The 27,519-nt window shown below is 47.6% G+C and overlaps 1 protein-coding gene across 1 annotated transcript in view; it reads left to right on the forward strand.

Annotated features, from left to right (window-relative positions):
• The window catches only part of macrod2 (mono-ADP ribosylhydrolase 2), a 523,589-nt gene that overhangs the window by 392,159 nt on the left and 103,911 nt on the right, over positions 1-27,519 (forward strand). Inside the window, exons 7-8 of the mRNA XM_084461472.1 lie at positions 15,864-15,894; positions 24,337-24,410. Coding sequence (XP_084317598.1) covers positions 15,864-15,894; positions 24,337-24,410 — 105 coding nt within the window. The remainder of the gene's footprint in view (positions 1-15,863; positions 15,895-24,336; positions 24,411-27,519) is intronic.

The raw sequence follows: 27,519 nt of genomic DNA on the forward strand, positions 1-27,519 counted from the left end.
GTAGGCCCTGGGAGAAGCTGCTCATTCAGAGAGAGACCTTGGTAAGAGAAGGAACAATTGAAGACCAGCCGGTCCTTACCGTTATGATGTACAAGGTGGTGTGGTATGAACCACGATTCGTCTGACTGGTCTACAGCTTTCTGATTGAGCTTGATGACACATCCTGCATCAACGAGCTTCTGGATCTCACCGTGGTATACCTTTGCTCGATCAGGATGCATAGCCAAGCGCTTCTCTGTGCTCTTGAGGTTCGGCAGCATGGCCTCCTTTGTGGCCTTGAGGCGGGGTGCATTCTTTCTGCGGAGTAAAGGAGTTGCGTAGCGTAAGGTGTCTCCAACACTCACCCGTTCTGTCTTGGTCTCCAAGATGTCTATGGCTTCAGTGTCCTGACGGGACCGAGTGACAAGCTTCTCGTTTCGGTATGGCAGCACATCCAGTTGCCATAGTCGTTCCACCTGTTGGTAGATGTCACTGGGTGTCGGGCCAAGGGTCATCAGGTAGCATTGCGATGTTGACACCCGGTGAGGCAACAGTCCATCTGGTCCCTGAAGGGCCCAACCGAGCTGGGTATGCACAGCCGCTGGTCCACCTGCATGGCTGAGTCTGACTGGCTCTGTTGCGGTGATCAGACTTGTGTAGTCTGAGCCGATCAGGATGAGTGGACTAGCTCCTTTGAAGGGTATCAGTGGAATCCCTCTCAGATGGCGATAGCGCCTTTGCAACGCCTCCACTGGGTATGACTGCTCAGCAAGAGCCAGGCGGGTTGCTGTGAATGCTCCTTGAATGGTATGGCGCTCATCTGGTCTGGTGATGGGAGACACCTGGAGATCAACAGAGGATCCTGTTAGGTGGGTTATGTCATGGCGGATCGTCCTTAAGGCCAATGACTCTTCCCTTCCTTGCAATTCGAGATGCTGGGCTGCAGCAGACAAGAGGATAGTCCGCTCCGCACCATCGTCCAGGATGGCATATGTTTTTATTGATCTTCTGCCATTGTGTAGCAGCACCGGTACAATCTTCAGGTAAACTCGACCTGTTGGGTTGGAGTTGGTGAGGTAGACCATGTCAGATGATGCGGTGTGTAGGATGTTGGGGCCCTGTTGAGCGACCCTATGAAGAACCTGAAGATGCACCTCGCTGCAGTCTCCACAAGGTTTCTTCAGTGTACACGCTTGATAGTTGTGATTGGTGCGTCCACATTTCCAGCAGCGCTTCCCATCCTTTATCCACCTGGCTATTTGCTCGGGCAGGCACTTGACGATCTCTGGACACTGTGACAAATAATGTTCTCCACTGCGGCAGTAGATACAGAGACGTTTGAAGGTCCTTTTGTCCTTCGGTTTCTGAGAGGGATTACTTGCCTTTGGTTGCTCTGCATGGTCTTTGAGCTGTTCTGCACCATGGTAGACAGTTGTGGACTGACGTCTTGCGTTAGTAGCAGGTCGATAGTCTTTCTGTGAGCCTTGCGGTCTCTCTGTGTGGTAGCGTTGGGCCATCTTGGAGGACAGGCGCTGAGTCTCTGCTTTTGCCTTTAGCCATTCTGACAGGTCTCTGAGGTTGTAGGGGTTAAGGTAGTTGGTTTTGAGTCTACCTTGGCGCTGCAGATGTTCAACAAAGCTGTCCCTGTAGTGCTGCGGAAGCTTACCGAGCAGCCGGTCCACATGACCTGTACAGGTCAGTTCCATGCCTTGGGGGCCCTCGAGGGAGGTCAGCATACCTACCAGGAGATTGATGCTTAGGGCAAAGTTCTGGAAGGCCTTTGAATCACCGGCTCTGACATTTGGCATATTTAAGATAGTGGCTATTTCACTCTGAGCCAGCTGATGTGGTTGGCCGTATTGCCTCTGCAACGCCTGCATGGCTTCGGTGTATGGCTCGGGATAATGGCGGCAGGCCTGTGCTATGAGTCGGGCTTCGTCCAGACGCAAATGCTCCATCAGCACTCTGTATTTGTAGTGCTCAGAAAGTTCAGTGTGTGGGTTTAGAAGACTGTCCAAAGCCATTTTCAAATCTGCAAATTCTCGCTCACTGTCAGTCACCAAGTCGGGGAGTGCTGGCACAGGGACTGGCTGAACACGTGACAGGGCCATGAGCTGTTGATAGTCCAGCATGGTGGCTGCAGATGGCAGGGACTGGTAATGTGTCGTTTCAGGCTCTGCAGGAGGCTGGGACTGCAGAGTGGATAATGGTTGAGGGTGTGCGTCCCGCAAGGTGTGATACACTGGCTGAATGGGTGCTGCCATGCTAGGCTGTTGTATGTGGTGCATGGTGGGTGCAGGTAGAACCTGGTATGCCGACGGTACTGGGGTTGCTGACTGTAGCTGCCGATATTCCGGTTGCTGCTGATAAGCTGGCAGCGCAGAAACCGCTGGCAGGTGCTGCTGGTAGGCTGACGGCGGTGAGACCACTGGCAGGTGCTGCTGGTAGGCTGATGGCGGTGAGACCGCTGGCAGGTGCTGCTGGTATGCTGGTTGATGCGCTGAGGCTACTGGTCGATGCAGCTGATAGGCTGGCTGCTTCTGTGCCACTGGTAGATGCGCTGAGACTAATGGTCGATGCAGCTGGTATGCTGGCTGCACTGAGCTAACCGGCAAGTGCTGCTGGTATGCTGGTTGATGCGCTGAGGCTACTGGTCGATGCAGCTGATAGGCTGGCTGCACTGAGCTAACCGGCAAGTGCTGCTGGTATACTGATTGTGCTGGGGGTATGTGCACTGCAGGCAATATCTGATATGCTGGGAACACAGCACTGACAGTTGGTGGCTGGTATGAATTCCTGGGCACAGGGGGTGGAGGTTGGTAGGCTGCTGATGTGATTGGGAGAATAGAAGGCCTTGTGCTTAGGATTGAGGATGGCAGTGCTGTGGTGAGGGTGCAACTATGCTGATCGACCGTTCTGGTCACCGGTGTTTGCAACGGTTGGTGCGTATCCACAAATAGAGCATAGGTGGAGAACTGGCTGGCAGTTTGAGATGTGACGGGAGTCATCCCTGCAGCGGTCAGCGACAGATGTACCTGAGTGTCACTCCTGTATGTAGTATCGATGAGAGGGGCTTGCACCACCCTTGGTGTGGCGGTAGTACAGGTGACTGAAGTTTTCCGTCTGACCACTGGAAGTGAGTGATAAGGGCTGTTATGACTTGTCAGCTCATCCTGATATTGCTGGTCGTGGAGGGGGGTAATAGCCCCGCTAACTTGGGATTCGCACTCTGAGTCATCCAACTCCTCTTCATCTTGTATGCTGGCAGGTGAGTCGTAGTCAGCATGAAGCCCCAATGTGTTGTCCATGTGGTAAGTGAGACTTGTGACTTCTGTCTGGGAGCTAACTCTGTCTGTACCGTGACTCAGGGGGTCCTGTCCATACTGCTGCACCATTGGAGACCCAAACATAGCTGAATACTGGTCCACAGTCGGGGCAGGCTCGGCTTGCCCACTGGGAAACCACATCTGTGCTGTGCTAAGAGTCTGAGTGTCCCTCTGCACTCTCTGTTGAATGGCGGGAGGGACTGTAGGTGGCAGTAGTGACTGAGGAAGATCCACCTGATAAGGTAGCAGATGGGATGGGATCTGACGTATCCGTCTTGCTTCTCTCTCCTGTGACATTTGCAGTGGTGGGTGGAGCTATCCGGCTCGAAGGACCATTGTTGAGAATTGGGGGTTCAGGTGATGTCGCTACCATCCACACAATGAATGCACAGGAGTCGGAAGAGCCGTTCAGTTCCTTTAGTTCTTAATCTGTAGATTTCTCACATCATTGAATATGTATATGGTATCTGGAGACAACAAAATATAGGGACGCAAAGTTGGCATTATAACATGCACATAACACATGCACAATAACATGCATATAGCTTGCATGCACTAGCATAACACGTAGCATATTTAGCACATAACAGCACCTAACTCAATAAGATGGAAGCACTAAACATGTCACTAATGAATCAGAATATAGAAGATAGTAATTTGACCACAAGAAAATATGCACAAGGCAGGCACTGCTGGATAGCCTAAATGAACTAGCTGGGCATACACTGGCGATCATACATTCCATCACGGACAACATTACAAACTGCGCACTACGGAGAGCATGGCTAATTAGCATAACAATCGGACTGCTAAACACAGCTAAACAGTCTAACAGCTAAATCTAACCACAGAAACGAAAGTATACACTACATCGGGTATTTGTTCTGTTTTACAAGAATCTCCAACTTAAAGGGACAATGGACAACTCACTTCTTCACGAACGCATATTGATGTCTACAGGATTTCTTTGATCTTGCGAGGCGCTGTATCTCGCGCGCATCTGACTGGGGTCCTACCAGGTGTCCAGAGTGCGCCGGTAGTAAATGAAAATAATACTAGGGAATTTGTAACATTACCAGTAGTTATTAGTAGTAGTTACCACCTCAATCTCTTCCTAACATTCTATTTAAGCCCATGATTTGTTACATGGAAACAGTGACAGTAGTTTCCACTTAAATTATGCAAAAATACTATTCTATTTAATTATATGGTTATTTCCTTCCTAACATCAGAACAAAGCTCAGGGTTTACTACCTGGAAACAAAGACGCTAGTTTCTACGTAATAATGTGGAATCAGAGCTGGAAAATGCAAGCTGTTTTTACAGTAATTCTATGTTTATTATCGTTAACATCTCAACTAAAACCAGGCAGGACCCCAGCCACTAGGGGGGCCCCACCAAAGCATGATTGTCAATAGGTTGGGGGGTTTTCCATACTCATAATTCCTTCCCTCATGTTGCAGTCAAGTTTAACATAGTAGTATTTGTCTAGCATTGTTTGCGTAAAAAACAGCCTGCCGCCTCTTGTAGTACAAGATGTTGATCATGAAGAAGAGCCAGGTACTTCAACATTAACGTTAGCAAATATTAGCGGTGAAGAATGAGAGGTGACAGACCTCGTTGGCGCCACCGTGCTGGAGACTGAATTGTAAAGTATTGTAAATACTGTAGTTCTAGTGCCGACAAGGTTATTTCAACCATAATGTATCCTGTGATCTATATTCTGAAAATAGTATTCTCTGGCTGTTGAGTACATCTGTTTTGGCTGCATATCAGTAGATGGTTAATGGTAAATTGACACTTACAGTATATAGGGGTTTTATCCAAAGCACTTTGCAATGGCCTCTCATTCACCCATTCACCCACACATTCACACACATTCAGATGGCTAGCTACCTTGTTAGATGTGTAGAACTGTAACTAGCTATCTAGCTTGAGGTAACGTTACCACTACTACTAGCAAAAATGTATTTGGAGACCTGGGTTAGTTAAGATTAGGAAGGATATAACCATAGAATTAAATAGAAATAGCGAAAGCATTTTTTTTTCTGAAAGCATTTTCCAGCTCTGATTCCACGTTATTGCATGGAAACTAGTGTCTGTAGTAATAAACCATGGGCTTAAATAGGATGTTAGAAAGGGATTGAGGAGGGGGGTAACTGCTTAATGTAGGTAACTACTACTAGTAACTACCAGTAACAAATGATAATTGCTGCTTGTTTCCTAGTAATAATGTAGATACCATGGTATTACCCTTTTATTACCGAGCTGTAATGTAAAGTGATAACAAGCATGGAAAGATCCTCTCACTCCTGATTATTTCATTCGGCCCACTGGTAAATTGGGGCTTGAACATGTAAATTACCCCTCAAATCAAGTCTGCATTTACAGTAGTGCCCACTCCACCATCATTGCAGGCCTAAGGTTTACAGAAATATGGCTGTGCTCAGTGTTCTGCCGTGTATAAGATGTTTTGTAGTGTATAACGTGTACCTACTGAAGCCTGCCTCAGTTTCCCCTTGCTTTCATGTCTTCCTTTTCGCCCCGCATTTTTTACTGTGCCGTTTGAGGGGATAATCTCAATGCCTGCTTCAATTTATAATGTCATAGCTCTCATGATAAATACAATACAATATTTAATAAGACCATTACTGCCGTGTCAGAGTGAAGATCTTAATCAATGCAAAGTTCAGAGCTTTAAAGGGATCGATTTGGACGCTTTTATGATAAAGAGCTAGATTGTTGGGGAGATAGGGAGCATACTGTTCCATTACTCTGGCTGTCAGTGTGAAGCTCTCTCTCTCCTGAGCCCTCCACATGAACACCATGCCCAGCTCTGCCAACAGGCCACCAACCTGGCAGCCCCGGCACAACAAGCAATACAGTGTGATACGTTTGGTGCGTTCGTTTGTGGTCGGAGGTGGCTAGCCGCAAGTGGCAAAATACCTACCTCCAACCTGTGTGCATTCGAGCTATATACCATTATATCACAGTTACCTAGTTATATCTAGTGCATTCGAGCAACTGGGGGCTGAGAAACATACCCGAGTTTGCAACGAGGATGTGCGAGTTCATGCAGCGTTTTATTTAATCATTCCTAGTAGCAAGTCGCAATTTGCCACCTCCCAGTTATAAACGAACGCACCATTTGTATTATTTTAAATAGGGATCGTTCCTGTCCTGAGGCCTGAACTCTGGAGTCATACAGAGAAATCATACTTAGCATCACTGCAGAAATTAATATGGATGAAATGTATACAGTAGCCTGATTCCCCCCTTGTCTTTGTGGTGTTCAGCTCACGTCGATGTGTTTTTCTCTCAGTTGGAAGTAATATGAACGTTCAGGCCATGGCCTTTCTCTCTCCCCTGTAGTGGTCTGTGACATGCTGCAATACCGGTTCTCACTGGACGGGGGACCCTCATGTATAAATATGAGATGGTTGTACTGTATGCGTTTATCCCCTTGTTCATTGCAGTATTATTTTATGTCTCTGCCTCTCAGCACTGTGAGGCTCAGGGCCAAAGGCATGACCCCTGAGAAAAACGCTGATGTACAGTGGGGGAAATGGTAAGGATTTCTGGCAGGGTACCATAACAGGGAACATGCCTGTCGACAAGAGAGCCTTTTTCGTGGACCCTGACTCTAGTCTATGTCTGTATGCTGAGCCAATGGTCTGTGTGATGAATTGAAGATCACGCTCTTCTCAGATACAGTAGATAACGAGCTGGAGAGTGTTTGTGTTCTCCTGGCCTGATGATGGTCAGCGTTGTGGCTGGCCTGCCGTATCCAACTGCATCCAGTCAGGAACTCTCCGTCAGCTAGATGCCTTGTCCTCGGGCTGTTATTGCGGTTCTGTCTATTGTCAGTATCGGGCCAGCTCAAATGCTCTCAGTCTGGCCTGCCTCTCCCTACTGCTCTATCCCAGTTGTGTCCAGTCCAGACCTGGTCTGGTCTGGATAACATTTATTTTTGGGCCGAAGCACAAAGATAGTGTGAGCAGACCCCCCCTCCTTCCCAACACCAATGTCACCGCTATCTGATGAAGATGAATACCCGTGCTCTCTCCATGTCATCATGTGGACCATCACGCTGGCGTTATCGCCGGGGCCCATGAGTGCGGATGAGGGGGGGATGGCACCGTGACGTGGAATTACATCTGACGGAGGCAGCGGCAGAACCCGCGCTTGCTTCTGTCGGTAAGAGACAGTTACAGACTAAAGAGCTGATTTACAGCACCATCGTATCCCCCTAATGAGTGTGCTAGCCGACAAACACTCCAGGCCCGGAGTCATAGCATAATTATGCCTTAACTAACTGAGAGACAGATGCGATTTAGAGAAATCAGCAGAAATACAGAGAGTCACCCAGGAAGTGTTTTGCCTCTTGCTACAGAGACACGCATTTTGTAGACCTCTAATTGGAGAATTTGTCCCTCTGATGATAATTATGTACTTGACCTGCTTTCCCGAAAGGGTCACCCAGTATACCATAACACACTGTTCATTGCAAACTGCAGTTAATGAGTTTACAACAAAATATTTGGCTTTGTTGTTGTACACATACCGCTATGGCAGATGCGGCTATGGCATTTTTGTTACCATTTCCATTTCAATAAGCAAAAACAAATAATATTTAATATAATAAGTATCCACAGCCATCTGTGGAATGGCTTATTTACTCATTATGGAGGTTTATTGCGTTTTTGTGTAGCAAACCTGAAGACTAGACACCTTTCTTGCCCAAACACGTGGCGTATGTAAAGAGACGCCCAATTACAAGGCGTACCCTTCTGTGAGTGTTGGCGACAGCGGCCCCCTAGCTTAATAGCGGATACAACATTACGGCACAGTTACATTTGATCATAGCGGATATTAAAGCTGCCGGAAAGACGCGGGCCATTAGGCCCCGGGTTCCTCGCTCTGCGCACTTTTCCATTCTCCATTTAGCATAATGGTACTCACGTAACGAGCCCCAGACATTAGATTTCAGAGCAACAGCGTGCCAGCAGGATGATGGTTCTAGGGGGCCGTTAGCGCGTCACGCTACATGCCGTTTGATTTCCAATACTGTAAGTATGCTTCATGCTCATCCGAGCGTCAGGGAGATGACTCGGATGGATCCTCCAGATATGACCTGCGCGTGACTCCTATGAGATACTGGCGGTCGACACCGAGGACCATCTTGTGAAAATCATACAGGGGTTAGTCCACGCAGCAGAAACATTGATGAATAATACCATACTTGTGCTCTCATTTGCACAAGGTCTCCTCTTGCTACTGTGATTTATAAGCACAGCTTCCATTTGCAAACAGACGGGGAGGCTTCAGGCCATGGGGCGGCACCCAGGGTCCAGTGCTATTTACTCAGCCGTACGGGACGGCGCTCTCCCCTAGCAGCCTGGAGACTAGGGCTGGGGCTGGGGATTGGACTGAGGCTGGAGCTGGACCTGGGGCTGGAGTTGGGGCTGGAGTTGGGGCTGGGGCTGGGGCTGGGGCTTGAGTTGGGGCTGGGGCTGGGGCTGGAGTTGGGGCTGGGGCTGGGGCTTGGGCTGGGGCTTGAGTTGGGGCTGGGGCTGGGGCTGGGGCTGGGGCTGGGGCTGGGGCTGGGGCTGGGGCTGGGGCTGGGGCTGGGGCTGGAGTTGGGGCTGGCGCTGGAGTTGGAGCTGGTTCTGGTTCTGGTTCTGGAGCTGGTTCTGGTTCTGGTTCGGAGCCTGGGTCTAGAGTTGGAGCTGGTTCTGGTTCTGAGCCTGGTTCTGGAGCTGGTTCTGGTTCTGGTTCTGGTTCTGGTTCTGGTTCTGGTTCTGAGCCTGGTCCTGGTCCTGGTCCTGGTCCTGGTCCTGGTCCTGGTCCTGGTCCTGGTTCTGGTTCTGGTTCTGGTTCGGGGCCTGGGTCTGGTTCTGGGGCTGGGGCTGGAGCTGCAGCATGGGGAGGTTGCAGTACAGCGGTCACCGTGACCATGCCAGTGCCAGGCTGTGCTGTGCCCCCAACTCCCTGGACGTGTCTAGCCTGCCTGAGGGGTGTTCAGGCGACAGCTACCGCAGGGTAACAGCGGAGCTACAGCCCCGGCCATCTTTACGGTGTCACACCCTGCAGCTTAACAAATGACTGGTAGCTGCAGGAGGTCATATCGTGTCTTTAGAGGAATCTCACTGACTCACTGTAGCATGAGGAATAATGTCTGGACACGTCTGACCGCACAGAGGGAATGAATCATAGCTTTAATAAGCTGTGTTCTTTAACGGACATGACAAAATCATTTCAGTTAACTGCACTGCACAGCAGGCAAAGTAAACTATTCATAATCTGTTGCAAATTGATTTATGAGACAAATTGAGGAGAGATGAGTGCCACAGATATTAGTGATTTTAACTGCGTAACTTCAATCTTGTCATAACTCCCCCCCCCTCCTGTGCTCGATGCAACGCTGTGTTGTGCACTAAGGTGGCCGAGTTGTGCGTTTGCTGGGAGGAAGAGGTGCTCCACTTTTGAAACGATGTGATAGATTAGGGAGGGGTCCAGCAATGGGATGATTTCCCTGGTGACCAATTTCTGAAAGCTCCCTAAGCAAAGCAAGCAAGGCAACACAGGCCGGGCATACAGGCCGCCAGGCAGAGCACGAGCGCACCCACTGATTCTCCTTCTAATGAGCTGACAGACACTGAAATAATAGCCTGAACCAGTGGCCATAAGTCATGCCCAGAGTACATGATGCCAAATCTGTTAATTAACACCAGGCTTGATATAAGTATCTGCCAGGGGGGAAAGAGCCACAAGCCCCACTGTAAAGGCATGGCAGCGTCTATGGTGGCCGAGTCGTGTCATAGGTAATGAAGCAAGGGCTAACCTTGGCTAAGCAAAGTTTACGCTTTTTCATCAAAGTTGCCCTTTGTATTGTGTTGGTCTGGTTCTAGTGGCACTCTGGGGGGCTGTCGGCGAGTTCGTATAAGGATACTGACCTTGCAACATAGCGTTGTAGTAATTCAAGGATAATCCATTTTATAGCCCTTTACCAAAATGCAGCCCTAATTGAATCAGAGCATCACAGCATGGATTGATCATCACTGATCAATATGCATGACCTCAGTACATCGATAGAGTGTTTTTTCTCAATGAAGAGCACGGGGCTGTGTCTGCTCTGTGTCCAATGGCCCAACAGAAAGAGCTGGCTGCTTGACATCTTAGATCAGAAGCTTTTATGAGTGCTTTTTTTCACACAGAAACGGACGTTTGAGATCATCTAACTTCCGTAGTTTGACGTATTTCCGACACAAACAAGCTATGAGGGTGGGACATAATGTGTAGAGGAATTTGATTGGAACATTGACAAGTGGACGGGGTTTAAGAACTTTAGACAGATTCGATAGAATGATAGCGTTGATTGACGGGGGATGTTGTGAGATTATTGGCCTAAAATCTAAGGTACCTGTTGTCGTAATTGCATGTGACATACCGTTTTCCAGGAAGTAAGAAATTATATACTTTGATATAAGATTACAACAAAAGTAGAATTTTGTAATTTATTGGGCATACATGGTTGAATAGGTGGACAATATGGACATGTCCATGTCCTGATGAAGACCGGTTTCGGTCGAAACATGTAGACTTTTTTTTTAACATATTAGCCACGTATTAATAAAGGCTTTTTATCATCTACCCTCCTCAAGTGCCAGGATCATCCTTCTTTTCTGATATTGATTTTCCTCGCGATCCTAGAGCACCATGGTGACTACTTTTTTACTTCCCGCTGAGCACCTGATTGATTACTTTGTTTTCCTACTATGACCAAAATGGGACCGAATGCTTTTTTCATTCTGTGCGACTTTAAGTGGACTAATCTTGAAATTTATGGCACATTAGGAAAAAAACACGGGTCTCTTGATGTTTACAGGTATTGATTAGCCGTAAGATCGTTAATACTTGGAGTGTACTTGGGAGTGATTTATTCTCTGCTTTTTTGAGTGAGCAATGGATGAATGACAGGATCTGTGCCAGAATGTCACTCTGGGCTCGCTCTTGGGACAATTTTATTATATTTCTATTCCATCTTACAGTATTTCGGGCAGCAACCTCACTATAAGCCAGTATGTGACATCTGCATATTGTCAGATCAGGGCGCTTAACACTGTCCTGTAAAAGTGATTACCTAATGCATTTTCTCCCCCCAAGAGATCAATGGCCTTTAATGCATCGGCCAGACTACTTATAAAAAGGGTTTCAATTGATTATGCTGACCATGTGTCATCGCCACACTCCCGAGTTCTCATACTAACGCGTCAGGGTTTCCAGGTGGAGGGAATTGACTTCTTGGCCTATAAGCAGTGTGAGAATAACAAAGCCACTGTCCCCGCTTCTGTCGACACCTCTAATGCTGGTGACTTTTCAACCTCAATTTCACCCTCGCCGACAAATTTCCAATTTCGGAATAAAATCATGAGAGTTCTGCTAGAGTCGGAGTGCGCTCCCATCATCTCCATCATTTGGTGTAAGGGGGCAGTCCGAGCTGTCAGTCTTTTTCTGATCTTGACGCACCGATAAAATCAAACATGTTTGATGTTATCGTAAGTTTTCAGTCTTGGCTCATGCAGATAGTGAAGTTTAGTGACGTGAACATCGTTAACAACCAGGTGTGCTCTCTCTCCAGCACCAAACAGTCAACCGGGTAGAGATATTTGGACCACGATAGAAGGGAGAACGTGGACAGAAATTGCTGCAGCCCTCTAAATGTAGTCTTGCAAATAATGACCCTGCAAGATCCCAGTCTTTGTGAAATCTTATTGTCTGTGACGAAAAACTTGACACATTTGTCTGTAGATGTGAGAGGTGTCAGACCCACAGTGTTTTAAAAGTATTCAGTCTTCTAGTGCATGGTAGGCATAAGATGTTCTGGTGTAATTGAGACAGACTTTTGCTGTCTCGACTGCAGATTAATACTGTATGTTGCATTATTTCCCCCCTGCAATATGATACACCATATCACGTTTCTTATGTCGACATAACTTAATTCCTTTTTTATTAATGTCTCCCATAGTAATGCAGAATTGATCTGAGGGAATGTACTGATTCAACTAGTATGATAATGATTCCAGTGGGCAGGTGAATAATACACAAAAGGATAATTGCATTCAAAGGACAGAGCCCCCATATGGCAGTACTTAATTAATACTCTTATTTTGATTATCAAACACTGTCATTTTACCTCATTATCAACTGATCCATGATGATTATTACCTAAGCCAAGCGGTTGCTTCCTCCCTCCCAGCAGGCTGTGGTGAACGGTGCTGAGGCGCTGGCCTGTGCTTTTCCACGCTTCCCCGTGCGCGGTTTCTATCAGACCAAGACTGCCGTCTGGAAAGGTCAAGCCTTCACTAAAAGATTTAAATCAGCCCTCACAAGACATATTCACCGTGACAGGCGGAACTTGAATTCCGGTCAATAAAAATACGAAGCAGTATCCTTTCCCCTTTCCCCAAAATAACCATAAAGAGACTGGCATGCATGTGGCAGCCACATGTAGCTATTCACTTGTATGAAAAATCTAGATGCAATATTTCTAATTAAAGCTTTTTGCACATAGAGAGTATATGTAAAAATGTCTCTGTACTTCTCATGCCCCACTTACAGAGGCATTTGTCACTTGAATGCCCTTCATTCTTCATGGTCTTATTTGTTTTTTTATAGTATTAGTATTGACCTGACAGGCTTAGATCTTAGTAGCTCTGTGTCACACCAATTGAGCGTTTTATTTTCACTGATTTGAAAATACCATCATGCTGGCATGACTTACTGTATCAACAGCATGTTGTTAAATACATCTTCACAGGGTCAGTGCGACTGAAACAAAATAATTAGCCAAGCTTCTCTGTGGTACGTTTTCAACACTTGCTGCGTTATTCTTTGATGGATTTTACAACTCTGATGTTGTTTTATATTATATTAATCATTGGGATGATGTTGTGGCGAAATGTTTTTTTTTCCATTTGTCATTGTATTGCATTGCTTTAGTGGCCACGCCTTGTGATGAATGCAGGAACTAAAGCTCGTATTCAGCTGCTTTTGAAGATGAATGGGACCTTTGAAAAAATCATTTCTCTTTACTGTTTATTAATATACTTTAAAAGATGAATGTGTAATGGGGGAAGCTCCGAGCCAGGCCTATGGATCATAATATACTTGCCTACAGAAGTAAGGAATAATGAAACTATTTTCAGCTATAAAGCCATGCTTGAATAATACATCTGGTGCAAAGTGCTGCAAAGCAAGAACTATTACAGGGGGGTAACTTTTTATAATCTTTTAGAAAAGACAGCCATAAATATCAGTTGTGCCCGTTTATATATTTATTCATTTATCCATTTTAATGTTATTAGGTTTGAACCCTGGAGAGTTCACTGCTCTTATGTGAATATTATAACTGATAATGACTGATATCACGACTGTCCAAAGTGATAAACTATAATTGACTTTTGCATTATTAGACTTTAAACTATATACTCTTGGCACCAGTTGGACTCTTCATTATACAGTCCATTCAATTCAGAGCAATTCAATTTCATCTTGAAAATGTGTTAAATCTATCAGTAAAAATTCCCCTTCAGTATGTACTGTACACACTTCAGATACTTGTCCAAAGTGTCTGATGCCATTGATGAAATTTGGATAATAAGGTAGAAACTTGAATGACTTTGGTGTGATCCTGACACACTACGGCATTTGATAGGAAGCCGGAGTCCTTGTGTAACTTCCAGGAATAATCAATGCATGAAACTCAATCTGTTGCTGTCAGCCATGGCAGTGGGCTCTGGAATGGATCAATCTGCTTCATTATGGTATTCATGAGTGGGAGATTACCATGCAGAGAGAGCCGTACCACCATGATTCCTCTGAGGTCTGGTCCACCCTCTGGCTGCCGTGGCCGTACCCAGATATAACTGCTGTGTGAAACTCTCATCACATTCATTACACTGCAACATTGAACACATGTTTGGACACCATTTTGAAAAAAAGTGTGTGTCAATGGCATTGTCATTTTATTTCTATAGCACCATTCATACAAATCAATGTAGCACATAGAGATGAGAACACAACAAGAACAGATTTAAAAGAAACATTTAAAAAATTAAAAATTAAAAGATAGTGTAAAATAAAAATGATAAAAACAGAATGCAAATTAAGAGCACTAAGGCCCAAATCAGAATGGATTGCTCCTGCTAATACAGTAGATCAATATTTTGCACAGCAATTGCAATGCAATCTGCTCCAGTTTAGCACGATATCCACAAAAGATGTTGCTCTAATGATATGCTCAGGCAAACACCCTCACATTTGCTACCTTTGTGCAATTTACAAACACAATATCCATGACAATGGCAGAGAGAAAGCACAAATATAAATCTTCAGACCGAGAGCTGATTGTCCTCACCAATTAGGTGCAGAGACATGCAGCCAAACTGCAATCAAGAAATCTTTACCCAACTGAGAGAAATCGTATTTGGGAATCCATATCAGAGACTGTTAGTGCAGTTCTCCATATTCCAGGACACAGATTGTTTTTTTGCAGAAAATATCACTTCTGTTTGTTGCTGTGCATCACGGCTAGCTGAACTTATTTTTAAATCCTCCTCTGTTTGTTTTGCCCTTAATATCATTCAATGTCAATTTAATACCACTCAAACCTCACAAGTTCTGAGGAGAGACAGAAGGAGAGAGTGCTCGCTGACTGCTGCAGTTAATACCAGCTTTACAAAAGCGGTATTTGCACCTCTATAACTGCTTGTGGCAGCTCATGGTGTGGATCAGACGCGAGGCTTATTTGGAGTAATTTTGCACGGAAGTAGAAGCATACATTCAAATGAGCCTGGTGCAGCCGTGGAGCTATTTGCTCATCGGTGCAGTTTGCAATCATTTTCACCCTTTGCGTGTGCTTTGTGGATTGAATGCTATTTTTTTGTCTCATCCTTTTGTGGATTTGGCCCTAAGTTATTAAAACAAGTAAAACCACATGGTAAAAGCAACAGTAAAACAGTGTGTGAACTGTTTAAATACTACATCTCGTCTGTGTGAGAAGTAATGCTCATGTTCTGGGTTGATCATGGCAAGCTACTAGTAAAACTAGATTTTTGCTGAAAACAATTTGTACAGTAAATATACAGACTTTGTGTGATAGTTCATGCTCTGTGTATCTTCATCAAGCCCTCTGGCAGTCCTATAATATACCACATTATGTGGTTTTCTTATTGGTCTCATTGCATTCCTGTGGTGGATTTTTATTGCTGTAGGCCTAATATGAATCACATGTGCAGCAAGTTAGTGTTTGACTTAGCAGGAAATGAAAAGTAGTATAGTTAAGACCAAATTTCAACAGCCAGCAATTGAGAGCCATATTAAAGGCAGTGGAATGATAGAAAAGGCGACATTTTTGTTAGACATTATGTTAAGTCTTTTCACAAGCCAGACACTTCCCCTTGTTGAGAAATTATATTTGTGAATTATTTCCTGCACCTGGTCAGTTTTATAATTTGAACACGATTTGACCATCATCTCTCTCTTTCTCCTCCCCAGGCCTTCCCGTGCATATCCACTGGAATCTATGGTAAGTTTTCTTCTTTATAAACTTCCTGCATGAAAAGTATTTACACCATATCTAGTGCGTTTACAGTATCTCTGCAACGTGATCATTTTTTGCTCTTTCATGTTGTTTCTGTGTTTTTCCTAAACAATGTATCCCCTTGATCTGCTATGAGTGCATGGAGCTGTGCCTACAGTGTAGCATATTAGGTTATGCTTCTCTCATGTATCGTGGCAGTGCATCCTGGGTAACAGATCGATGCACGGCGGGGTGGACCAGGCCAAGTTTCGGTGCAGTGCATTGTGGGGCTGATGGGGGGCCGTGCTGATTGGTGTTGACTGTGTAGCTCCTCTGCCAGTGGGATCGTGTCCTGGTGCCCCCCCGCCCACCTCTGCTCTTCAAAGGCTGAGGTTGCCACCGTACTGAGCCTGGGTCGCACAGCTTCCAGCGGGCAATAACCTTTAACTCCATCCTAGACCTCTCTCTCTCTCTGTCTCTCTCTCTCTCTCTTTTTCCCTCTCTGTCCCTCTCGCTCTCTCTCTCCCTCTCAGTCTCTTTACCACTCTCTCTCTTTTTCTCTCTCTCCCTTTTGAAGAAGTGGTCAGAATCACACATTCTGTTAACATCAAACAGTATCTTTAAAGTATAATCTCTAATTATTTTGAAATAAAAGCAGTTTGTGAGCTCTCTCTCTCTCTCTCTCTCTCTCTCCACCGTGTCCAGGATGTCTCTTTATCTTCCTCGCTGTCTAACTCGAGCACGTAATGATGAAAGGCGCGCCTACTCCCTGCAGCTGTACTGATCTGTGCGTGTGACCCATTTACAGGCTCGGGTTGTGGCAGCAAAACAAAAGCCAGAGCCCCCACATAGAGACAGAGAGGAATCAGGGACAAGTTATCCAAGGCCCTTTGCGGTTGGGTAAAAAAACAGATTTGTCAGGACAGCTAACGCTAATTGACACTCTCTGACGCCTCCATATTCCAGGGGGCTCAGTCACTACTGACAGGTGAAGGATGGGGTGGAGGTGGGGGGGTAGGGGGGTAGCAGGGGTGCACAGGGGGTACCTCAGACACACGGGAAGAAAAACGAGGGCTGGCGCCGCGCTGACAGCCCAATCCCTCAGTCCGGCCCATTAGCCTCAACAGAATTTCGGTGCGGTTAGCGTGTCGGGCGGTACCACCCATAAACAAACCGGCGGCCACCGCGGGCCACGGGGTCGCGCGGCGTGATTGAGGTTATTAAGTGCTGCTCCTGTTTGCCCATCAATCACAGCCACGCGACCCGGGTTCAAACGGATTATTCCTTCCGAGGAGGAGGCACCTCTCTGTGTCTTACAAGATCGGGGCGCTGATAGTCACGCTGGAGTCCCGCTGCCCGGAGCAATAGAGGTCACTCCGTCTCCCGGCCGGCTTCGTCCACCTTCTCCATCTCTTCTCTCTAATACTAGCCACACTACATCTCCCTCACTCACTACAAAACCCCCGCTCACTCCATCACACACACACATACAAACACTCACACACACAGAAACACACACACACAGAAACACACACATGAACACACACACACACACACACACACACACAGGTGAATAAATAAGAAATACCTCTTCCTCTTGAGCTGAAGTATTTCAACCAGAGCATGTGTTCTGACGACTCGTATAAGAGACCTTGCGGAGAGCTCATCTGTGCTGGCAGTGGGAGAGCGCTTTAGAAGTGCCAGCGTAATGCGCCTTGAGGTTTCGGAGGCACTGGCAGTGATCAATCTTGGCACGGGAGTAGCCAGGCCCACACCGGCGCCGCGCGGCTCCAAAGATAGGGGCATCGCGCTTCCGATGTGCCTGACAGATTCCGCCGCCGCGCGTTGCATCAATAACACTATCCAGCCGGTCTCTTAAACACGGTGTCTCCCATGGCCGACTATCAGTACCCGTTCACTGCTCACCTACACCTCTGTCTCATCCTGTCTCTGCGAGGGGGGGGGGGGTTGTTGACACACTGGCGCCCAGATCAAGAGGGGTCAGGCCGGCCCAGGCCTCCTGACTCCCTCCCTCTCTGTCCGGGATTAGAGGGGGGGGGGAGCCGTTCACAGACACCTTATCCCTCCCCCAGCAGAGACCCGGAGGCTGGCTACGGGCAGAAGACGCTCATGCCTGAAATCTGGCGGATTCACTTTGGGGAGCTTAGGGAGCCTGACTCAGTCGAGAGTCTCTGGGTGCACGCAGACGATGTGCTGTATCAGTGGGTTCCAGTGTGCGTGCGACTGGGAGGGAGAAGGGGCCCCCCAGTCCATTTACCACGGCTACACGGTGTGCTTTGTACTCAACACTAGCCCTGCTCCACCATTCCCATGGATGACAGAGCCAGATGTAAAAATACTTTACCCACCCAGAGGACAATGGATTTAGCCCTTTGAAAAACTTTTTTTTTTAATGGTCGCGTATCAGTCGCCACAAAGTGTTTTGAAGAGAAATAAAATGTCAGCTGTTAATTTTAGCATGTAGGACGAGCGTGTCGTCTACCTGTGGACTGTTTCCAAGGTCATCATCATCTGTGGAGCTACAGAGGCTGCTCTCTTTCTCCTCAACTCTTTATCTCCCCGTCTTCCCCCCTCTCTCTCTCTCTCTCTCTCTCTCTCTCTCTCTCTCTCTCATTCTCTCTCTCATTCTCTCTCTCTCAACCACCAGCTCTCCCTGTACTCTCCCTGTGTCTCTCCTTTCCCTGGGCTGTAAAGTCGGTCATGGTCACAGCCCTGCCGCGTCCCAGTGTCGGTTCAGCGTGGTGCTCCAGGCCATTTGACACCCAGGCTGTGACGGCGTCAGGAGTCCTCGGGGGTACGGGGGCGGGGGGGGGGGGGGGCGGCTCCGTCCTCCAGCCTGGCGAGTCACTCCTCCTCCAGGGTCACCTCTCCTCTCCTCCCGGGCCCGACACGGGGTGACAGCACCTCTGTGCTCTCCCCATCTCAGGGTGGGGACACCGAGGCCTCCGCAGCTGTTCCAGAATGTTCCGTGCCGGAGTTGTACAGTATACTGTATACGTCCCTGACAATGTCCGCCCTGCATTCATCCAATCACGTAGGCCCTCTGTAGCCTAGAATAGTCTTACTCAAAGCAGTATTCATGTTCCCCCAGGACACAAGAGCCAATCAGAAATGATTACGGAGGGGAATGGCTGGTACTGTGGTACTATGGTAATGCTTTATAATCATTATTGGGTTCTCTGCTCTTCAGTCTACCCATGTGGCCTACTGCTCTCTCTCTTCCTCCCTCTCTCTCCCTCTCCGCCCGCCTCTCTCTGGCGTATGGTCCGCTGTGCTCCGGTCGGTGATGGAGTAGGGGAGCTCTCAGCAGAAATAACACTGCGCCACCTGAGTCCTCATCAGTGGCGCCGCGCCGCACAGATCCCATCAGCAGAGCGCTCCTCGCTAAGACAAATCTCCCCGAGCCCACTGTAGTCCCAGCCTGAGAGAGAGGGAGAGAGGGTGGGGGGGGGGGGGGGGGGGGGAGGAAGGGAGAGAGGGGGAGGGAGAGAGAGAGGGTGTGGGAGGGGGAGGGAGAGAGAGAGGGGGTGGGAGAGAGAGAGAGGGTGGGCGGGGAGGTGAGAGAGAGTGGGGGGGAGCCAAGCAGGAGTGGGGGGAGGGGCAGGGCCCCCCTCCCTCCCCCACTAGTCCAACCCAGCACCCCTCTGCACCCCGTGACAGATGAGGTTCCAGTGAACCCTCCGCCACAGCAAATGGAGCACGAGAGGCATGGAATGAGAGACGGGGAGAAAGATGGAACGATCGAAAGGAGAGAAAAAGAAGGGAGGGGGTCCTGAAGACCGACTGAACTCTTGATGAGGTGTAGAAGGTCGGTGTGCTGAAGCCTGAAGGAAGTTGAGCTCGTCGACTGTTTGAAAAGCGTCCGTAAGTGGTGAAGCCACAGCGAGCACGTGTGGGTCGTATAGATTGAAACAGCAGGACACCCTGTGGCACTGTGGTGCCAGATCAATCTCCACCGGCAGACAAGATAGGATGGAGGGATGGAGGGAGGAGTATTCTGGGGTGGAAGGAGGGATGGAGGGAGTATTGAGGGATGGGTGGATGGAGGGAGGGACAGAGGAGTATTCTGGTATGGAAGGAGGGAGGGAGGGAGGGAGGGAGGGAGGGAGGGAGGGAGGGAGGGAGGGAGGGAGGGAGGGAGGGAGGGAGTATTCTGGGATGGTTGGAGGGAGTATTCTGGGATGGTTGGAGGGAGTATTCTGGGATGGTTGGAGGGAGTATTCTGGGATGGATTGATGGAGGGAGGGAGGGAGGGAGGGAGGGAGGGGGGGAGGGGGGGGAAGGAGGGTTGGAGTATGGAGTGCATAAACATGGGTCCAGGCTGGGAGGAGTACTGTAGGTACTGTAGCTCAGACCGCTGCTGTTGACCTTGACAAGTGCGGGCTGCCCTCCAGAGGAACTGTCCTCTGATAGGCTGCACAAGGTCACCTCCCGGTTACCCCTGACTCCGCCCGCCTCTTCCCTCCAGCTCTCTCTCCCCTACATCTCTATCTATCTCTCTCTCTATCTCTGCTATGATTAATAGGTATGATGCTCAGATCAATACTGCATTTGTAGAAACTGCACGCTAAATAGATTAAAGGTACTGGCCGCCGGCCGCCCTCTGCTTTTGGCGAGAGCAGCCCTCTCTTTTATGATTAAGACCTGTTCGCAGCGGAAGATTTAATGTTGCTCGGCCCCACCTAGCTCTCTCGCACTCTCTCTCTATCTCTCTCTCTCTTTCTCTCTTTCTGAGAAGGCTGCAGAGAGGTAGAGAATAAGGGGGGCTGTCTCCCTGGTGCAATGTTTGTTTGTTTGTTTGTTTGTTTGTTTGTTTGTTTGTTTGTTTATTTATTTATTTATTTATTTATTTATTTATTTATTTATTTATTTATTTATTTATTTATTTATTTGTTTGTTTGTTTGTTTGTTTGTTTGTTTGTTTGTTCATTTGCTTACTCATCTGCCTGTTGTGCGCTCTTCACAGGCAGCTGTTTACATCCCAAGGTACATTTGTCAGCTTTCCCGTCTCTTCACACACCTGCCTGGGTGTTATTTGCTTGCGACAGGCTGAACCCAGTCTGTACAGCTGCATTGAGCAGGGCTCCGGGGGCGGGGACAAGTCACCTGACACGGGATATCGTTGCAGTGGAGATGCAGAGGTTAATCACTGTCCACTGTTGATTGGACCGGAGGGATCACATGACCTGATTGAAGAGTGGTGGAGGATCATACTGTACCCTGAACGTGCAGCTGCCCAGGGCCTGTGGAGGGAGGCGAACAGGCCGAGGAGAAGGAGGAGGAGGAGGTGGTGAAGGAGGCGGTGTAGGCGTTCAGCAGGCCCCGCTGCTCCAGCCAGGCTGGTATTCAGCTCACCCCCCCCTTCAGCAGCACTTTAATCCTGGGCTATGCAGAGGAAGCCACAGCTGTCAGCGAAGGAGAGAGCGGGAGGGGGGGTGGGTAGAGAAAGAGAAAACGAGAGATGTAGGGATAGAAGGGGTGGGGAGAGAGACGTCAGACTCAGACATCGGGGGGGGGGGGGGGGGGGATAAAACGGCAGCCATGTATGCAGTCAAGACCCCTTTATTTGTGCTCCACACACTGTTCTCTGACGGACAGGGACAGCAGGGCGAAGGAAAGGAGGAACAACGGGAAAGAAAGACTCTGGGCCTCATTCATGAACAAAGTTAAGAAACTCTTAGAAAACATTTCTTCTGAAGCTCCACTTACACCGTTTCCAAGAAGATTCTCACATGTGGAAAATAAGAACAGAATCTACGAACATGGCAGTCATGTAGGCTGTGGACATATCCGTGCGAAAGACATGCTAATTTAAAATCATTTGTGATTGTGTTTACTTCAAATCTACAGTTGTACAGTATAACATTACAGGATTGACAGACAATACATATTTGTATCATTTATAATATCTTATAATAATGGTTTTCATTATTTTACAAAGTGCTGTCTTTCCAATAATATCCCCAATGCGCCGGGTCCAACTATGTGTCTGATCTTTCTTTCTCTGATTTTCATTTGGACATGCCGCGTTGACAGCTGTATATTTTATAGCCTACATTCGTGTAGACTGTAAGTGATTGTATATTGTATTCTATCACTTTGACATGTACATGTATTTTGCACTGTGCTGCCTGGCTACGTTTATGCACCAAAGTCAATTCCTCATACTGTAGGACTCGTGTAGGAGGCAGCCTACTATACTTGGCTACTGTACATAAAAATCTGACTTTGATTGCCCACGCTGGATTCGACCTGCAGTCCTCTGACTTGACAACACACCTGACACAACCCCGCCTTAAACATTATGCTATCAAAAGTTTGGCAAGTTGAGGGCGCGGATGACCAGAATTCATACTGAGAAGTGATATCTGGCACGATCCTGTAGTTTCCTTATATGGGGCTGGCAGTGAGCTTACCTATGCTAATTCGGGTGTACGGCCACGCGCATTCAATTTGCGAAACCATGGGATTCATCATTATGAGAAGGCAGGTGCGAACTCATCCAGCGGTTTACGAACACGCCGTGAATCAGACGGGAACTTTCTTTAGAAACGTTCTTAGGAAGACATTTAAGAACAGAACTGAAGATATTGGTGAATGAGGACAAGTGTTTTTTGATCTCCCACTCATCCTTACATCTGGCTGCAACGTCGGAGGTCACTGCTTATTTATCTTAGTGTGAAAGGCTGTGTGTGTCACGTCGCGTCGGTTCTGTGAGTTCTGACCTCATGTTCATGGGGCTAGAGGTTGTCGCTGTGGGTTTATAGTGACCCCTGTATTGGTACAGTAGATGGGGACTGTTCCGGAGGTCTTGACCTCAAGCAGGCTACACGGCAGCTTGTGGTCAGCGGTTTCAGCCCTAAATCTCAGTAAATAGCTGCTGGGGGACTGCCGGCACGCTGTCGGGGATCTTGAAATGAGAGGATCTCCACTAATGAAGCTGATGATGATGGTGGTCTTGGGGTCAGTATCCTACAGAGCCTCCTCCCTTGTCTTATTAAAAATTAATCCACTCACAATCTATTCGTGCACGATCGATACATTGTGTTAACACCGAGGTAGCGTTCCTGAGCCGGCCGTGCTGCTGTGATTAATATGTCAGTTAGACACACATCTCTCCATGGGCCCCCGGTCGCACTGGAGGGATTTTTTGTGGGAGGGAGAAAAGACAGAGGTGGATTAACAATAACAGCCCGGGCTCCTCACACATCTGGGAGAACAGCAAGAAGAAAACAACTCACATAAAATCTCGTCTAGAGTCTCCCCGAAGGCATGTGGGAGACTAAAGTGGAAGAAGATTCTATGGTCTGATGAGACGAAAATCAAAATATTTTGGCCTCAACACTACCCGCTTAGTGGAACAGCTTGATTTTAGTCTCAGTATATGTTTGTCGCAAGCCTAGCATGGCACATCAACCTAAATATCACCACTACCGTGGAACATGGTGGTGGCAGCATCAGGCTATGGGGATGCTTCTCAGCAGCAGGGACTGGAACTCACAGAGATAGATAAAAACAAAGTACAGAGAAATCCTGGAGGAAACCCTGGAAACCCTGAAAGGAGAGATCTAGGAATCAGGAGGAGAGACATCTTCCAGCAGGTCATTGACCCAACACATACAGCCAAAACCACACTGGAATGGTTTAAAACCAAAAAAGTCAATATCTGGAACAGTGGAATGGCCCAGTCAAAGACCAGACTTCAATCCAATTGAGAATTATTATTATTTTTCGAAATTAATTTAGGAAATAGGTTGATTGTTTTCCCACTTTATCAGTGACAAAAACTACAACAAATCCATTTTGATTCCATGTTGTAACAATAAAATGGGAAATGGCCCAAGGAGGGTGAATGGTTTTTACAGACACGGTACATATTTGTGTGTGTGCGTGTGCGTGCGCTCGCCAGTGTGTAGCTTGTGCATCCTGTCTGTTTCTCTGAGTCAGATGGGATATGTTTATTTCACACCCAGCAGGATCGCTCCTGTTGATCTGCTTTTCATGCATCTGGCAACACGCTTCCCACGTCTATATGACACACTGCCAGATTTCTGACTGATTTCTGACACCTTCTGGAATACTCCATTGATCATTACTTTAAAGCCAGTCAGCGGTCTGCCTGCCTGTCTGTCTGTCTGTCTGTCTGTCTGTCTGTCTGTCTGTCTGTCTGTCTGTCTGTCTGTCTGTCTGTCTTCTGCCTGTCTGTCTTCTGTCTGTCTGTCTGTCTGTCTGTCTTCTGCCTGTCTGTCTTCTGTCTGTCTGTCTGTCTGTCTTCTGCCTGTCTGTCTTCTGTCTGTCTGTCTGTCTGTCTGTCTGTCTGTCTGTCTGTCTGTCTGTCTGTCTGTCTGTCTTCTGCCTGTCTGTCTTCTGTCTGTCTGTCTGTCTGTTTGCTGATTGTAACCCAGCATGCCTATCTCTTCTCCCCAGGTTTTCCCAATGAACCTGCAGCTGAAATTGCCCTGCGGACCGTGAAGAGCTGGATTGAGGACAACTACGCTCAGGTTGGATTCCCTTTCATAACACCCTCCTCTGAACAACTATCGGGCATCTGTGACAGGAATCCAGGTGGTTTTTCAGTTGAACTGGACTCACAGTCGACTTGTGACCTCTGACCCTGATGAGTAGCCCGTGTGCATCTGTCCAGTATTCAGAACGATGGTATTTCCTTTAAACATCTGAGAGCAATCGTTTTACGCTCGCCTTACTTCAGCTGTGTTCCGTATGCATATCAAATTAAACAGCAACCCGAATCTAATCAGTTCTTAAATGGTCTGTTGACTAAATCGGACTACAGTATGTTAGCAAAGCGCTTCAAACCAACCAGCCAAGGGGAAAATAAACACATCAGATGAAATAAGATTAAATTAAATTATAAAAGAAATAAAAGCTAATTATGCCTTCAAACGACCTCGGGCTCCACAAGTGTGGATATTCACTCATTCGTGCTTATTGGGGTCATCACAGTCCATGTGCTGCAGAGCTGGAAAAGACCTTGAATAAACAGCCTCCACTTGTATGGAATGAGCCGGAATGAATTAAATGTGAGGAAGCAAAACGTTCTTTTGAATCATAGGTGATTCATGACTTATGTCTCCCAGGGTTTAAAGTCGCACTGAAATGAAAAAAGCATTCTGTCCCATTTTGGTTCACATAATTGGTCATAGTGTTCAACCTATTCAACGATGTATGTATGCCCAAAAAAATTACAAAATTCTACTTTTGTTGTAATCTTATATCAAAGTATATCATTTCTTACTTCCTGGAAAACGGTAGGTCACGTGCAATGACGACAACAGGTACCTTAGATTTTAGGCCAATAAATTCACGACATCCTCCCGTCAATCAACGCTATCCTTCTATCGAATCTGTCTAAAGTTCTTAAAACCTGTCCACTTGTCAATGTTCCAATCAAATTCCTCTAAACATATGTCCCACCCTCATAGCTTGTTTGCGTTGGAAATACGTCAAACTACGGAAGTTAGATGATCTCAAACGTCCGTTTCAGTGCGACTTTAAAGCAAAAAAAAAACAAAAAACGCTGAGGCAATTTGACTTTTATTAGTGTATTTTATCTGATTCACTGCTCCTGTCAGTGAAGCTCACTCCAAGCAATGCATGGGAATATTGAAAAAGACCTCTGTACCTGGTCTTCAGCCCCCTTCGCTGTGCGTGCGGCCGCGCCTCACCACCAGGCCCCAAAATGGCTCCCTCATTATCCAGTGAGAGTTTTCAATGCCTTCTCTGCTGCCTCCGTGTCAGCTTAGCTCACAGATGAAGATACAGAGAGACGTGTGTGTGTGTGTGTGAGTGTGTGTGTGTGTGTGTGTGTGTGTGTGTGTGTGTGTGTGTGTGTGTGTGTGTGGGTGTGTGTGTGTGTGTGTGTGTGTGTGTGTGCGTGCGTGCATGCGTGCGTGTCCCGACATCGACATCCCTCCTCTCCTCTCGTCGTTTTTACCCTTTTTTAATTTAATTTTCCTCTTATCTCTGATAGCTGCTACACCGTTCTATTTTTAGGGCGACCATGTGAGGGGCGGCCGAGCGTCTATCAATCAGCGAGCCGGCGACACACGATAACCTTCAGAGGTCATCGCTATTGACTACCGCACCATGGCGTAATGTCTGTCACGGTGGAAGGAGGTGCTTCATAAATCCACGTGCCGCGTGGCCGAGCCTTACCGTAGGCCACGGCGGGCGGAGAGCGAGCTGGCCTGGCGTGCTCAGCTGGCGCCTGGCCTGGCTGCTGTTGGGTTATGGGTGATGGTCCTAGGTGTCTCCCTTGCTCCTGACGGCTCCTCGTTCTGTACATGCAGCACCGGGGGAAACTCTGTCGTTTCTCCAGTGTTAAGAGGCTTGTTTATAGCCTGCATACCCGGCTAATGTGAACAATCTGAGTGGTTTTGCTTGCACCCCCCCCGCTGCCACGCTCCGAGCTACAGTAGATCGAGGCCCGACCGTCGCCGATAAGAGGCAAACATTTCAAGTGCTGTCTGACGCGTCGCTTTGTGCTTTTGTCACAGTGCATTCCGCATTAGACAGATGTATTCGCTTTACCGATTCTTGCTCTTGTAATGGCTGCTTTAGAGTCGATTAGAACCCCATGCCTGTGTGCTGCGGCAACAGAGGTTTTGAGAGAGAGAGAGAGAGAGACGGCTCTTAAACTCATAACTGAACCAACAGTTTGAGCTTCTATGAAGATGAAGGGAGAATAAACTACTTCCTTCTGCTCCGTGTTTCCCTTAGATTAGCAGCGTCATGCGCTACAAGCCCCACAGCCAGATGTTTTGATGTCGGGGACCCCTGTCGCTTTGACAACCAGCCAATGGATAGTTTGTCAGGCTGTAATTCCGCTTGCTCTTAGTGTCTCTGTGACACTGACGATCTCCATGTCTTTTCTCATAAAGAGTGATGTCTTGAACGAGAAACATCGGACAAATCTTAATGTTCTTGAGAGCGTCTTGTGTTGTACCTGATGACTAACCAATGAGCAAGCATTAGCATGCTCAGCTCAAGCTTGAAATGCCTCTGTTAAGTGCCGACAAGATGAAGTGCGGCATGGCAGTACATCAGCGCGAGCTTTGGCTCAATACGCGTCACGCCGACTACAGTCAGCGTGATTGATAGCTGGCGCTTAACCTTCAGAGGCGAGCCCGCGTGCGCCCAACCGCGAGAGATGACGCCCAGGTGGTTTGGGCCCGGCGTCGTAGGGGACGGAGAGGTGGGCGGCGTTCGACTGGACGACAGACCCCCCGCTGAGGGGGGGGGGGGCACCACTCTTCACAACAAAGCATGGCAGCGGGAGATCGTACAACCAATATTTTTCACTGTCAAATGCAATTTATGTGCTTGTCTCCTACTGGGCAAATCACAAAGATAGAAAGTTTATCAAAGATGTTTATCAGAGAGTGCACTTATGTCCACTTTTCCAACAATACTGCAGTATCATAGATTATTACACCCACCTCCACACATCTCATCCGGACTACAAAGAAAAGGAGAGAGAGAGGTATGAAGCCCAGTGTGTCATGCGGGAGAACATTATACAAAAGCGCTAGATTGCTCCACGCCCCCCTGCCTCACTCACCCTCCTGCTACAGTGGTTCCTGAGGAGGC

Source organism: Borostomias antarcticus (genome assembly GCF_949987555.1).
Source record: "Borostomias antarcticus genome assembly, chromosome: 2".
Lineage (NCBI taxonomy): Eukaryota > Metazoa > Chordata > Actinopteri > Stomiiformes > Stomiidae > Borostomias > Borostomias antarcticus.